The 14,060-nt window shown below is 49.3% G+C and overlaps 1 protein-coding gene across 2 annotated transcripts in view; it reads right to left on the bottom strand.

The window, feature by feature from the left end:
* The window catches only part of TOP1 (DNA topoisomerase I), a 39,871-nt gene extending 26,058 nt beyond the window's left edge, over positions 1-13,813 (bottom strand). For both annotated transcript variants that reach the window (XM_061376783.1, XM_061376784.1), the window contains exons 1-2: positions 13,665-13,813; positions 574-700 (exon numbers count right to left, since the gene is read on the bottom strand). In XM_061376783.1, the coding sequence (XP_061232767.1) occupies positions 574-700; positions 13,665-13,792 (255 nt within the window). In that variant the 5' untranslated portion in view covers positions 13,793-13,813. The remainder of the gene's footprint in view (positions 1-573; positions 701-13,664) is intronic.
* Between the last annotated feature and the right edge of the window lie 247 nt (positions 13,814-14,060).

Below are 14,060 nucleotides of genomic sequence, written 5' to 3'. Positions count from 1 at the left end.
ATAGGAAGTAGCTGCTGATTAGCACTGCCCAGAACACCTTGTTTTCCAACATGCAACACAGGCAGGAGATTTAACCTGCAGAAGGAACCAAAGGGCACTGTGACTGTTACCTTCATCCCCTGTAGCCCTCAGTGTCCTACGTGACACACAAAAAATGTAATATTTTATGAAAATCTTGGTCAATTCAGTATTTTCTGATCCTCCAATTTCTTCAGTAGATTTGAGCTGAGTGTATAGTTTGTCCTTGCATGGAATGAACATCACCTAACAGATTTATCTCCCTTGTCTCTGAATCTAAGCTTGGTGCAGTGAAAAGTAACAAAGGAAGAAATGTGGAGTCAGAGGACACGGCTTCACTGTGGAGGTGTTTCCACTCCCAATACCTGCAGATACAGCCCTGACAAGTTCATATCCAACACTCCACAGACCAAGTCTTGGGGTCAGCCCTGAGCTAATTCTCTGCAGTTTGATAAAATCTTGGAAGTATAAACTACATTTAACCCAGTGAGTTTGCACCGTTCCATGGTAGAGACCAGAACCATCCTCTTTGTCCCTCCCGCAGGATTCACCTACCTTCTCTTCCTTTCTCTTCTCCTTGTCTTTATCTTTGTGTTTGTCTTTGTGTTTCTCTGAGCTGCCATCTTTGTGTTTGGTTTTCTCCTTGTCTTTGTGTTTCTTTTCCGAGGAATCTTTGTGCTCACTGCAAGACAAGAGAGTGTGGTTGAGAGGGGAGCAGGGGGAGGCAGGACTAACCCAGACAGCTTCCAGCGGGGAGTCACACGTTCTGGTGTTTACAAACCCTACAGAATAAAGGACCAGTGTAACAGGGAGACCCACCGGTCTCCTGTCACATGTCCCCCATCCTCCTTGGGAGGAAGAGCTACCATAAAACCACAGCTGCCAAGTGCTCCACTTGAGGAAAGCCCCATCAGCCTGGATTGTTTTGGGAACCCACAGCTCCTGCATTTAAAGCTCAACATTCCAGGTTCAATTCCCACTCTCTTTGCTTCTCCTCTTTTTCCTATTCCACATTAAAGGTCACTGGAACAGAGCTGTCAGTCCTGTCAATGTCAGCTTTGCTCAGACAACAACAGTCTGTCTCTGTAGCAGCTCTCACCTCAGGAACTGGAAGAGAAAACCGCTGATCTCTATTATTCCCAAACAGATGGGAAAACCAGAGCAAACAGGAGATGTGGTGTCCTCGCGCTCATGCAAAGTCAAACAGAAAGGGCAGGGATGCTGCAGTCCTCAGCTGAGCCTCACTGCACATGGTGCTGCCAAACAAGACCCTGCTCTGCTGCTGCCCAGAGCCTGGGGCTGTGGGGCAGTGCTGAGAGCTCAAATACTCACATCCTTTGGTCAGAAAAGGAAAAAAATGCCCCCAAGGAAAAGAAAATGAACCTTTTTTCTATTCTGTTTTGACCCCCTTCTGGTCTCTGAGGCATTTGAGTAAGTCTGGATCAACAATGTCAAGTTTTTCTAATCAACCAGAAAGACACATGTGGCTGTTTCAAAATGCAAATGGTCTTCTCATGGAATGACTTGACCCTTGGAGCCAGAAAGTGAGGAAAAGCTCTCAGGAGACTCACAGTAGGAACTGCATGAACTGTCCCCGAGGATCAGCAGCACTGCTGTGGAAGCCAAGCACAAGCCTGTCAACATCCACAAGGTTGTGTGGACTCTGAGGTCACCCTGGGCTCAAGCAAGCCAAAGGCACGGTGGAATCAGGCTCTCTTTTACTGGGCACGGTCAGGCACCAAGCAAGCTGCCCTCATGCTGGAAGTTCACACTTCTCCTTCCTCAGCACTGGCCTCCCATCACTACTGCTCCCTGGGACACTGCTTCTCCTTAGAACACGCAATGCAATGCAAAGCTTTACTAGAAAAAGGCAGCTTCCATATTTCAGCTATTTCAACACTCAAGTACAAGCCCAAACCAACCTGGGGAAACACAGCCCTGAAAATCAGCAAGCCTTCTTTCTGTCATGAAAACCAGACCCCAAAGGGTGAGCAGCTGTCTACCTTGCCTGGTCTCTCAGAGGATCCTTCTGTTGTGGGGCTGCTGAAGGTTGAATAACAACAAGTGCCAATCGTGACCCCAACAGTGCACCGGCAGCAACATCGCACCAACCGAGACTCCCGGATTCCCACCCATAAGCTGATCCATAGACTGGAGAGTCAAGGAGTGATCAGTAGGACCCGCTCACCCTTTAACAGCCCACGCTGGGTGCCAAAAAGAACTGTTGTGGTTTAACTCCAGTCAGTAATTCAGAACCACGTAGCTGCTTGCTCACTCCCCCCCCCACTGCTGGAGGAATGGGGAGGAGAATCGAAAGAATGCAACTCCCACAGGTTGAGATAAGAGCAGCCCAGTAACTAAGGTACAACACAAACCAGTGCTGCTACCACCAGTAATAATAATGATAAGGGAAATGACAAGGGAAGAGAATACAACCATTGACCACCCCCCGACCGATACCCAGCCTGACCAAGCAGTGATCTCGCCCTTCTGGATTTACATACTGGGCCTGACATGCTGTGGTATGGAATACCTCTTTGGTCAGTTTGGGTCAGGTGTCCTGTCTCTGCTTCCTCCCGGCTTCCCTCCTCCCTGGCAGAGCATGAGGCTCACAAAGTCCTTGGTCAGACTAAACATTACGGAGCAGCAACTAAAACCATCGGTGTTATCAGCGCTGTTCCCAGGCTGGAAGTCAAAAACACAGCACTGCACCAGCTACTAAGAAGGAGAAAAATGACTGCTACTGCTGAACCCAGGACAGTAGGCTACAGAAAGCAGCAGCACACTAAGCAGCTCCCATACAGCTTGTGTGTGCTAAAGAGGAAGCAACCACAGTCACAAACACGCCAATCCACACCCAGCTGTACAACTGCAGAGTAAAGTCCAGTGTGGAGCATTCCACAGCCTCATGAACACTGCCACAACTGGACCTGAACTTACAAGAGATCTACGTTATTCCAGCTCAGAACAGCACAGACCAGATACACAGCAGCCTTCCGACCCCAGGCAGCTAAAGCATGAAAATCCATCTCTGAAGGAAATGAGTTTGTGCACATACTGCATCACATTAACAGAGATCAGTAGGAAGACAAACCAGTTTCGTTTTATCTCTCTAGCAACCTTTTCATACTCCATATAAAACTGTAAAGGAGCATCAAAACATTAACAGGGAACTGACACTCCAGCAATTCTTGTAGATAAGACTCACAGCACCACATGCTGTCTGGGAGTAAAGATTCCACAACTGCAGCCTATTCTTGTCATGTCCTGTGTGATCAGGACATGCAGTACACGGACAGCACAGCCTGCCACTGGGTCTCGGGAACCCAGGAGGTGCCTCTTGCTCAGCTTTGGCCCCCCACTTCTGTACCCTGCTTATTCACCAGCAGCTCAAGCTTACACCAATTTCATTTTCCTTTGCTCCAACGAGATTCACTGACTGAAAGCACAAAGCCCACACGTGTCACTAATCCTCTTTGAGCTCAGGAAGGTCTGGAAATCCTGACTTTATATCTTGTGCTGTTACCTGGATGCTAGGTACCTCATCTGCCACAGACTGCAGCTATACATAGTCATACAGGAAACCCCTTTCCAAACACATGCACAAAGCTCAGACCCATTTTGATCTCTGCAGTTCTGCTTGTTTCTATTCTCTGACTCTTGCTTGCTCTTATTTTGTATTTAAATCCTACCTGAAATAACATATTTTACTCAGACAAGAATTTGGATCCTCAAAGCAGGGCACACACTGCAATGGAGTTGGTTCTCTAAGGGAAAGTTCATGGCAGTGCCTGTGGCTTGGGAGCATGGAATAGGGAGAAAGGCAAAAGGCTTTCAGAATCACCACACTCATTCTTGCGACCATCCAAAAGCACTGGCTGTCAGGTGTGACTGACAGAGGCCTGGGATGTACCCAAAATGTGACTAAAAGCAGATTAAGAGATGACGATTTACATCTGCAAAGCAAGTAGAGAAACAGGGAGAAAGTCCCACTGACCTAGAGGAGCAGGGCTGGGATAGAAGAGTGCTAAACCTCAGGTTTAAGTGGAAGCTCAAATGACATTGCTCTCAAAAGAGAGAGTGGCCACCACCGACAAGCTGTCATTAGCAACCTAAAGCCAAGTTTGTCAGCACTGGGGTCAGAACCGAGAGCCTGGATTCCTGACTCAGTGTTAGATGTTTGGGGGTTTTTGTTTTATTATTGTCTCATCACAAGACTCTCCTTCCCCTTCACTGCGCCTCCAGTTTGACTGCAGCTTCATTGCCAAACCAGCACAACTGGTGGCGAGGCCCCACGTCCTGCCTCCTCCTGCTGCTGCTGCTGGGGGGGTCCTGCAAGAAACACCCCCATCAAAATCTGCTTCCACGTGCTGCTGCTCCAGTGTTAGCAAAGGAAAAAGAGCAGAGGTTTCTTCTCTCCATTTGTAAGCAGATTACTGCTTGTCAGCTGCGTGTTTCTGACCATGGACCACAGCTCTGACTTTCACATCTCAGACCGAGAGATGTTCCAACAGGCACAGCAATGGAGGCATGTGTCCCTCTACCCAAAGAGAGCCAGAGCAGCTCATGTGGAAACAGGAGTCTGCAGGAACAGAGGCTTCAAGCAGTAATCCTGAGAGGAATAATTGTTTCCCTCCAAGTTGCTCTGATATTAACTTCAGTCCAGCTGAGCTGCTTTGGTCTTTCATTTAGCCAAGATACTTATGTGAGTCTCCAGGGGAGCACATTTTAACCACCACACTCCTCTCAAATGAAAAGAGAAAGCACCAGGATGCCATCCTTACCCTGAACAAAGAGTTTCAGCCTTCTATCAAGAAGGTATTTCAGCAATTCCAATTCTGCACATACCCCTCTGCCAGCAAGCCAGCTTGAACTCACTGAGGTAAGGCAGAAGGAAACTTCAGTGCACCTTAGCCTGAGGAGAGCTGGATCATCAGCCAGCTGCTCACAGTCTGTTCTGCAAATGCCCAGCCTTGCTGACAAACACGACCTTCCTTTTCACTCAGAGCATTCTGCTGAACCACTGCAACAGCAGAAGGGGCTTCATGCTGCCAACCTGCCTGGGTTGTGGGTTTGTGAAAGGTACCTCAAAGCAGCCTTCCAGTGCCTAAAGGGGCTACAGGAAACCTGGAGAGGGGCTTGGGACAAGGGCCCGTAGGGACAGGCCAAGGGGAATGGCTTGAACCTGCCAGAGGGGAGACTGAGCTGAGCTCTTAGGCAGAAGCTCTTCCCTGTGAGGGTGCTGAGGCGCTGGCACAGGGTGCCCAGAGAAGCTGTGGCTGCCCCATCCCTGGCAGTGTTCAAGGCCAGGTTGGACACAGGGGCTTGGAGCAAGCTGCTCCAGTGGAAGGGGTCCCTGCCTGTGGCAGGGGTTGGGACTGGAGGAGCTTTAAAGTCCCTTTCAACACAAACCAGGCTGGGATTCTGTGATTCTAACAAGGTACAACAGGACACCATATTAATACAGTCAGGACTAGGGACTGCATCATCTAGAGATGCTTCGTGATATTACTGGCTTAGTTCAGACAAAGGCCAGGTGAGTACAAAGACATCTCCTGAAGCACTACAAGCACTCTGCTAACTGTTCACTGTCTATCAGCAATTCTGCTGTGAACAAGGACACGTGAAGGCCTCGGAGAGCTGCAGCTGGAGTGCAGGAAGCAGTGCATGCACAGAGGAGCCATTTCCCTGGCAAGGACGGCTGCTTCCCAGTGAGGATGCCTGCAGCAAGGGAGGCAGAGCAGGCACACGGCAGCAGCACAGCCTGTCATCCCACAGGAAGGTCACAGGTGGAAAGCGTTCCTTAGGAACGGCAGATGTGCAGAGCACAGCTTCCTTCTTTGAGCTGCACCAGCTTGGCAGCAACCTAACACCGCATTCTCCAGGTGCCTTTTCTGCACGTTAATAAACCCTTCCCAGCCCTTTCCACTCCAGCTTCACAGCTCACAAGCTGGGAAGGATGCACTATCTGAAGTGTCTCTTATTTCCTCTCTCTCATGTTCTCGGCTGTAATTAGCTCACGTCTGGGAATCTGTTACTAGCGAGCAGCAGAGCCTTCTGCCAGCCCAGCCCTGCTCGGGGCTGCTGCAATGCAACCGAGCGTAGAGCAACAACAGGGAGCTGTGATTTTAGTGCAACCTATAAACCCAGCAGGGACAGAACCCAGGTTATACAGCCCACATCCTGGTTGATGCAACTCAGTATTAATGGGGAGCTGTAATCATATTCAACCTAACCCGGGCAAGGAAGAGCTGACTGCGCAGGGAGCAGACAGGAGGCACAGCAGCGAAGGGCAAGTTTTCAGCTGGCTTGCAGGATTTTATGCTCACTGTTAGAGAGCTCTCATCTGCTATTACAGGGAATGAACACGTGAGCTGCAATGGTTCTGCTGGGATTTCAGCAGTACAATAAAACCCCTGCAACCACTTATCCCAGAGCTGAACGGCATCTTTGCACCAGTTTGCAGATAACAGATGAAGCCTTCAGCAGGATGAGCAAGATAAAACTGGACTAATCCACAGCTACAGGAAGTACAACAATAGTCACACAATGAACCAAGGATAAGGTGTCGCAAGCTTCTTCTATGGGTGTGTGAGAATCAGGAGTGCTACTAAATGAAGAGCAGTAAGTTGTGTTACTGGGAGGCAGTATCACATTAGGAAGCTGATTGAGGTAAACTGTGCACTCAAATGGGGAACAAAACTAACACCACCACCACCACCCCCACCCACCGGGGCCAGGGAGCAGGGGGTGCAAAAGTGTTTATTTAAAGCTGCTTTTCCCCATGGCAGCTGTCCTGACTCTTCCTGCCTGCAACCCATGCAATGCTTAGGTTGGGATAATGTAATAAATCACAGCAAGAAGTCTAAGCTGATGTTTAATGTCTGAAATCTGTGTTTTACCCAGCAAAACCATAAAAGTCAGAAGATGCCAGTGAAGGTCAGGTCTATCAATCTCTTATGTGTACCACACTTCAGGTCATCTCAAGCTGTGATCACAGGAAACATGCTATGTGCCAGAGGAGTGTTCTTCCTGCAGCTGGATGCAGTGCTGCTCAGCACTGTCACTGTGACAGGCAGCCTCATTGCTCCCATTCCTCTGTACACTACTGGCACCCAAACTCCACATGCAGCCCGAAACACCTCCAGGATGACACCGTTACTGCCAACGCTGTTGAACCAATCTCTCGGGTCTTGGCTTCAGAGGCCCCATTACTTCACTATTGTACATGGTCTACTTATTTGAAATGCTCATCTCCCACAGACAAAAAGACTACTACAGCAATTGTTTCATTCCAATTTTTTAATCACTGACATTTATAGTTAACAGGTATGGATTAGCTTTTCCTTTTCACAGGCCCACAGCCTAGTTTGCGTTGGAAGGGACCTTAAAGCTCATCCAGCTCCAACCCCTGCCACGGGCAGGGACCCCTTCCACTGGAGCAGCTTGCTCCAAGCCCCTGTGTCCAACCTGGCCTTGAACACTGCCAGGGATGGGGCAGCCACAGCTTCTCTGGGCACCCTGTGCCAGCGCCTCAGCACCCTCACAGGGAAGAGCTTCTGCCTAAGAGCTCAGCTCAGTCTCCCCTCAGGCAGTTTTGGGGATTGGGAAGCACAGGGCTGAAAGGAGCAGAAGAAAACACTTTGCTTGATAGTGATGTGGATTTATTCTTTGATATGTATTTTTCTTAAGTGGACTTCAGATTTTCTTTCCTTGAGGGTGACAGAGATCTGAGGCATTCCAATGTTCTCTCCCAGTTTACTACAGCTGTAAACAAGTGGTAAAGACACACAAGTGTCATCTTGTGAGTGGGAGAGGAGGAAAGCAAGAAGCAAGTTTCAGCAGTTGCACATACCCCTCCACACACTTCTGCCATATGAAACCCACATTATTTTAGGTATTTCTGAGACTTCTCTTGGCAGTTTAGATCCTTCAAAGTCTGGATACAGGAAACATTTATTCTCCTGCACTGGAGTTCTACTGCTTCCTGATGCAGGTTTTCTTTTCAAAGCCTTTTTTAAGTCCAGGGCAGGAAATGAAGCTGTCAAAGTGCTACAGACAGACATAAAAAGGATGCGCTTCAAACCCGGGCAGACAATGCTGTGCTTGTGGGCCATGTCCAGCACAGCGCTGTCCTGCTCAGAACGCAATTAGGGGACCCCACACTCTGTGTAAAACCCCACCGAGGTGCAAACCAAGTCCCAGTGACACCAGCAGCTGGGTTTCTGCTGCAGCACCCTTCAGCCTCTCTGGAATTAGCCAAGATCCAGCACATCTGCCACAATAACACAGCAGCTTTTGTAAAGGCAGAACAGATTTTCTAAAGATTTCCAAGCAGTTTTATTGATCTCAGGTAAACTTTTCCAAAAGCTTTATCTTTAATTTCAGCAAGAGGGGACAGAGCTTTTATCAAGTGCTTTGTACACTCCCCATACAGGTGAAAACCACTGGAAAATCCCACATTCCTGTTACCTTGGAAAGTCTTTGCTTAATTTGCAGCAGAATCATAGCTATTTTTCACTTTGTTTTCATTGTCAAAGGAGAAACTTCAGTACAAACAGGCAGGTTTTCCCTTCAACCTCCCCCATGGAAACAGCTGCCACAGCCCCCAGTGGGGCACAGCCTGTTGGGGGCTACTGGGGACTGTTGGGTTCTGCTGCAGAGGGGGGCACTGGACGGTCACAGTGGAGGGACAGTAAGAGGGTGGCACTGCTGTGGGCCTGAGGTTTGGAAGGGGCCTCAGCACAGGAAGGACATGGACCTGCTGGAGAGGGTCCAGAGGAGGGGCACAGAAACGAGCAGAGGGTTGGAGCACCTCTACTGTGAGGAAAGGCTGAGAGAGTTGAGGTTGTTCAGTCTGGAGAAGACTTCATGGAGACCTTACTGTGGCCTTTCAGTAATTAAGAAGGGGGCTATAAGAAAGATGGGGAGAGACTTTTCAGCAGGGCCTGCTGTAACAGGAAGAGGGGTGATGGGCTTAAACTAAAAGAGGGAGATTCAGGCTGGATGTGAGGAAGAAATTTTGCACGATGAGGGTGGTAAAACCCTGGCACAGGTTGCCCAGAGGGGTGGTGGATGCCCCATCCCTGCAGTCACTCCAGGCCAGGCTGGATGTGGTTCTGAGCACTTTGATCTAGTTGAAGATGTCCCTGTGCTCATTGCAGGGGGTTGAACTTGATGAGCTTTGGAACAGCCCATGATTCCATGATGATTCTAAGATTTTGCCATCTTTGGTACAAAAACAAGACCTTCAAGCCACTGGAGTCTGTACAAAAAGTTGTAATGAGATGGGCAGAGACCATGGAAATCTCTTGTATCAGAGTTTCACCACTCATCTCGCTGCAAAGGGCTCACAAGAGCTGCTAAAGAGTTTTATTTTACAGAAAGCCAAGTGCTGCAAACCTGCTGTCAGGAGTGTGCCATCAAGCACATAGTCCTCAATAAAATGCACACACTAGAGGTGCCATCTGAACAGGGGCTGAGAAAGTAAGTCATTTTCCAACTTAACTGGTGCTATGAAGAGAACATCATGGAAACGGGTCCCTCAGTATTGATTGTGCTGCCAAACCCAGTTCAAGTGTCTCTGAGGAAACCCCTCCTGGCCGCACACCTGAAGAACCTGGAATTTCTATCCTGTCTGGAAACCTCCCAAGAGTTCCCCTGCGTTTTGAAGCCACTTGCTCAGAAACTGCAACCCCTGTGAGGAAGCAAACCCAAGTGCCTGACACTGGGGAAGGCAGACATCTGCCAGCTCAGTGTCCAGAAAACCCTTTGCCTAAGGAGTGGCTGGCCTGAGACACGAGTATCCCTGCTCAGTAACACAGCCAGTGCTGCACATCTTACATCTCTAGACACGCTTCTGTGAGGAACCTTTTTTCCCTTTCTGAAAGAGGAGAATTCCCCAGTATTTCCCCACAAAGCAATCCCCTCCCTTCCCACTGCTGGCAAATGAAAAGCTATGAACAAAGTGATCCAATAGCCCTCACCACTGCAACCCCTGCTCAGCAGTGTGATGGGATGGACACTGGCACTCACACAGCCCATCCTACAATCCAGACTTCTCTGTTCATCTTGGCTCTGTCCAGGGAAGTATTTTGGTGCAGTGACTGTAGTAAATGTGCCCAAAGGGAAGCTTAGCTTGCTTCAATGCTTCCTGTCCACAGCTCACCAGTGTGGCCTCTGCCAGCCCTGGATTCACACCAGCAACCATCCTGGCCTGAAGCATGTGCTCCAGCCAGGTCCCCTCAGGCTCAGCACAGGTCTCCCTCCACCCCTATGCTTTGAGCTACCAGCCTGTCTCCTTCCCAAGATAATGGTCACCTCAAGTGCAATCCTCACACAGCACAACTTCCATTCATGGAATCACATAGATGACAGCTGAGTCAAGGATTTAGGGGAAAAAAAATGCTCAAATGCCAATTATGAGGTCAACTATTTCTAGGTTTCAGCTGCCTTTGCACAGCAAACATCCACATGTCCTGAGCACCAGGCAGGGCAGGGCATCAGGCACTAGAATCCAGTCAGCTTAAGGTGGCAGCTTTGAGAGGCAGGAATCACACAGCAGCAAAGCTCTGCAGGCTGCCCATGGCCTGGGGAGGTGAAGTCCCACCTTGTGCAGGGGTCTGAGGGGCAAAGCAGCATTAGGGCATCTCTGCTCAAAACCATACCATGAACAAACCCTTGCACATGCACACACTCAGTCATGCCATCCACATTGGTGCACCCCACGCTGGGACTTGCAAATGCACTTTATTGTGCTCATGGGAGAGATAAATGAGGGTGACTGCAAGCTTTGGGTAGTGCCCACAGGGATTTAAGGACAACACTGTAGGGATGAAGGCAATATTCAAGGTAAAGCATGATTATGTATCATTTCATGAGCTATCCTCACAAAACACACTAGCTACTCTTATCTCCTGGCCACTGCTTCGTATGTATTATGTACAGAAGCATCACCATGCAGCTCCGCCTTATAAGCCATAATTAGTTCTTCTATTCAAAACCACACTGACCATTGCCAACTCCTACACAAGTGAATCCAGTCATTAATGAATCCTAGAAATTCATCCAACCTGGCCTTGAACACTGCCAGGGATGGGGCAGCCACAGCTTCTCTGGGCACCCTGTGCCAGCACCTCAGCACCCTTGTAAGTAAAAAAGGTTCTGAGGTGCTGGCACAGGGTGCCCAGAGAAGCTGTGGCTGCCCCATCCCTGGCAGTGTTCAAGGCCAGGTTGGACACAGGGGCTTGGAGCAAGCTGCTCCAGTGGAAGGGGTCCCTGCCCATAGCAGGGGTTGGGACTGGATGAGCTTTAAGGTCCCTTCCAACACAAACCAGTCTGGGATTCTGTGACTGTATGAAATCTGAAGATGGTGCTTACAGTGCTCCTTATGAAAGGATGTACTTGGCCAAGTCTGCAGGAGAATGGTTTTTCATGGGAAGCAGTGAACATCTGGAAACAGTAAATTTGGGGCTACATACCTGAAATATCAGAAAAATGAAAAGCTCGCATCAAGGCGATACAGAAATGCAAGCAAGAAGAGTGCAAACCATGTGCCCAAAGCATTCCAGCTTTGCTGGGGAAGCCAGTAAAGGCTGAAGTAACCTGGCCTAGATCTTCTTAACCCCATCAACCATTTGCTTTCAAAACAGAAGAAACAACATACTGTGGAGCAGGAAGGTTGTGGAACTTCTCAAAAGGTCACAGAAAACTCAAATCAAGAGTGACCCCAATAGCACAAGCGCACTGCTCAGCACAACCTCTCTCCTTTCCACACTCTTTAATAGAAACCATTGATACACAAGCTTTTTTATTCAGTTTAGACTGTGTTATCACAGTTGCACAGCAATTAGTTAGCACTTGCGTGGTCAAAGCATAAACTCTTATCTGCATTTACCAAAAGTCACAACAGACACTTACCCTCCAGTGTCTGGTTTGGTGTCCATGCAGGCTCTGTGGCACTTGCCTGTCAGGAGTTACAACTGGAAAGCATTTCCTGTGTGTGACATACCTGCCCTGTGCTCCATCACACCAAATGACCACAGCCAGACCTGCACACCTTGCTTCTTGCAGTTCGCAGCCTAGGCCAGGGGATCAACTGGACCATGGCACTCACCACCTGAGCAGCTCCAGGTCATCACAGAGTAAATGTGTGTTTATGTTCAGTGCAGATGACATGGCAGGTGACTGACATGAAGCACCTTCCCCATACAGTGGCAGTGTAGAGTGTATCTATCGCATCAGACAAAGCAGCATGCAATCCATTCACACTCATCAACTAACCCAGAAGTTCCTAATGGCCTCACAGCACTGAGACATCCAGCCCTTGTCTTGTTTAATATCTAGTTTAGTATCTTGATTGTTGACCTGGATGAGGGGACTGAGTGTACCTTCAGTGGATGTGCAGATGACACCAAATCGGGTGGGAGCATTGATCTGCTGGATGGTAGGAAGCTCTGCAGAGGGCTCTGGACAGGCTAGATACATGGGCTGGAGCCCATGGGATGAGGTTCAACAAGAAAAAGTGCCAGGTCCTGCACCTGGGCCACAACAACTCCCTGCAATGCTCCAGACTTGGGGAAGAGCGGCTGGAAACTGCTCATGGCAAAGGAGCTGGGAGTGCTGACTGATGGAGCTGAACATGAGCAGCTTGTGCCCAGGCAGCCACCAGCATCCTGGCCTGTATCAGCAGCGGTGGGGCAGCAGGGCCAGGGCAGGGATTGTGCCCCTGCACTGGGCACTGGTGGGGCCGCACCTCAAATCCCATGTTCAGCTCTGGGCCCCTCACTACAAGAGAGACACTGAGGGGCTGGAGCGGGGCCAGAGAAGGGCAATGGAGCTGGTGCAGGGCCTGGAGCACAAGTGTGATGGGGAAGGGCTGAGGGACCTGGGGGGTTCAGTCTGGAGAAGAGAAGGCTCAGGGGGGACCTGATGGCTCCCTACAACTGTCTGACAGGACAATGGAGCCAGGAGGGGCTGGGCTCTGCTCCCAAGGAACAAGGGATGGGACAAGAGGAACCAGCCTCAAGCTGCACCAGGGCAGGTTTAGATGGAGCTGAGGAACAATTCCTTCCCCAGAGGTGCTCAGGCATTGGAACAGGCTGCCCAGGGCAGGGCTGGAGCTGCAACCATCCCTGCAAGTGTTCACACACACCGTGGAGACGAGGCCTCAGTGCCATGGGTTAGTGGTGGCCTTGGCAGTGCTGGGGAACAGTGAGACTCAATTTTAAACGTCTTTTCCAACCTGGTTGAGTCTATGTCTGTGGTAGGAAGCCAAAGACATCACCATCTTTCAAGACTATTCTAATTTTTCGGAGGCTGAGGGGTCACATCAGGTTCACCAGTGGGGTTTACACAACACACAACAACTGCACATTTCTGACACAACACTTCTTACACTTTTAATAACACACTAAGCTACAGTCATCTTTTACACACTAGCACTGGTTCACACCTGCAAGAGACACTACTTCAGCTTCACGTATGGAGATGTATGCAATGAACCAAGGTAGGCTTAAAGCACCTACACTCACATAAGCCACACTTAAAATGTAGCAATTCTGCCCTCATGTATTATCAGAGTAATTCCTGTAGGACTGCTTGTGCAGAGCTGTTTTAGCCTAGGAGGCCTACAAGTTTTTCCTCACCTATTACTGTGCTTGGACTTTTCCCGGTCTTTTTCCTTGTCCTTCTTGTGCTCTTTGTGCCGGTGCTCTCGGTCTTTGTGTTTGTCTTTGTGTTTGTGAGAATCTGCAAGCAGAGAGGCAAAAAACATTAAGAAATGAAGCTGGGGAAAGCTCCACCCCCCCTCCTGACCCTCTGCTTTCCCCCCACCCCACACTGGTCTGTTCTGTGATTCAGTAGCTGTGTCAGGGCTCCTCAGTGCTGTTCCTGCAGCACAAATGAACTCATCTTTGCAACATGCACATTTATATGGTCTTTAGTTCAATGACCTTGAAATGCTTTACAGACCCTGAAGAAATGCTGCCCTACTTACGAAATAGGTAAGTAAGAAGTGGTTACAGCAAGTAGCAAACCTGCCT

Source organism: Neopsephotus bourkii, unplaced genomic scaffold (assembly GCF_033783945.1).
Source record: "Neopsephotus bourkii isolate Nb327-2 ecotype Australia unplaced genomic scaffold, CSIRO-AGI_Nbou_v1 NB_1737, whole genome shotgun sequence".
Lineage (NCBI taxonomy): Eukaryota > Metazoa > Chordata > Aves > Psittaciformes > Psittacidae > Neopsephotus > Neopsephotus bourkii.
Note: the sequence above shows the minus strand (reverse complement) of the source record. Positions and strands in the feature narration are given on the sequence as shown.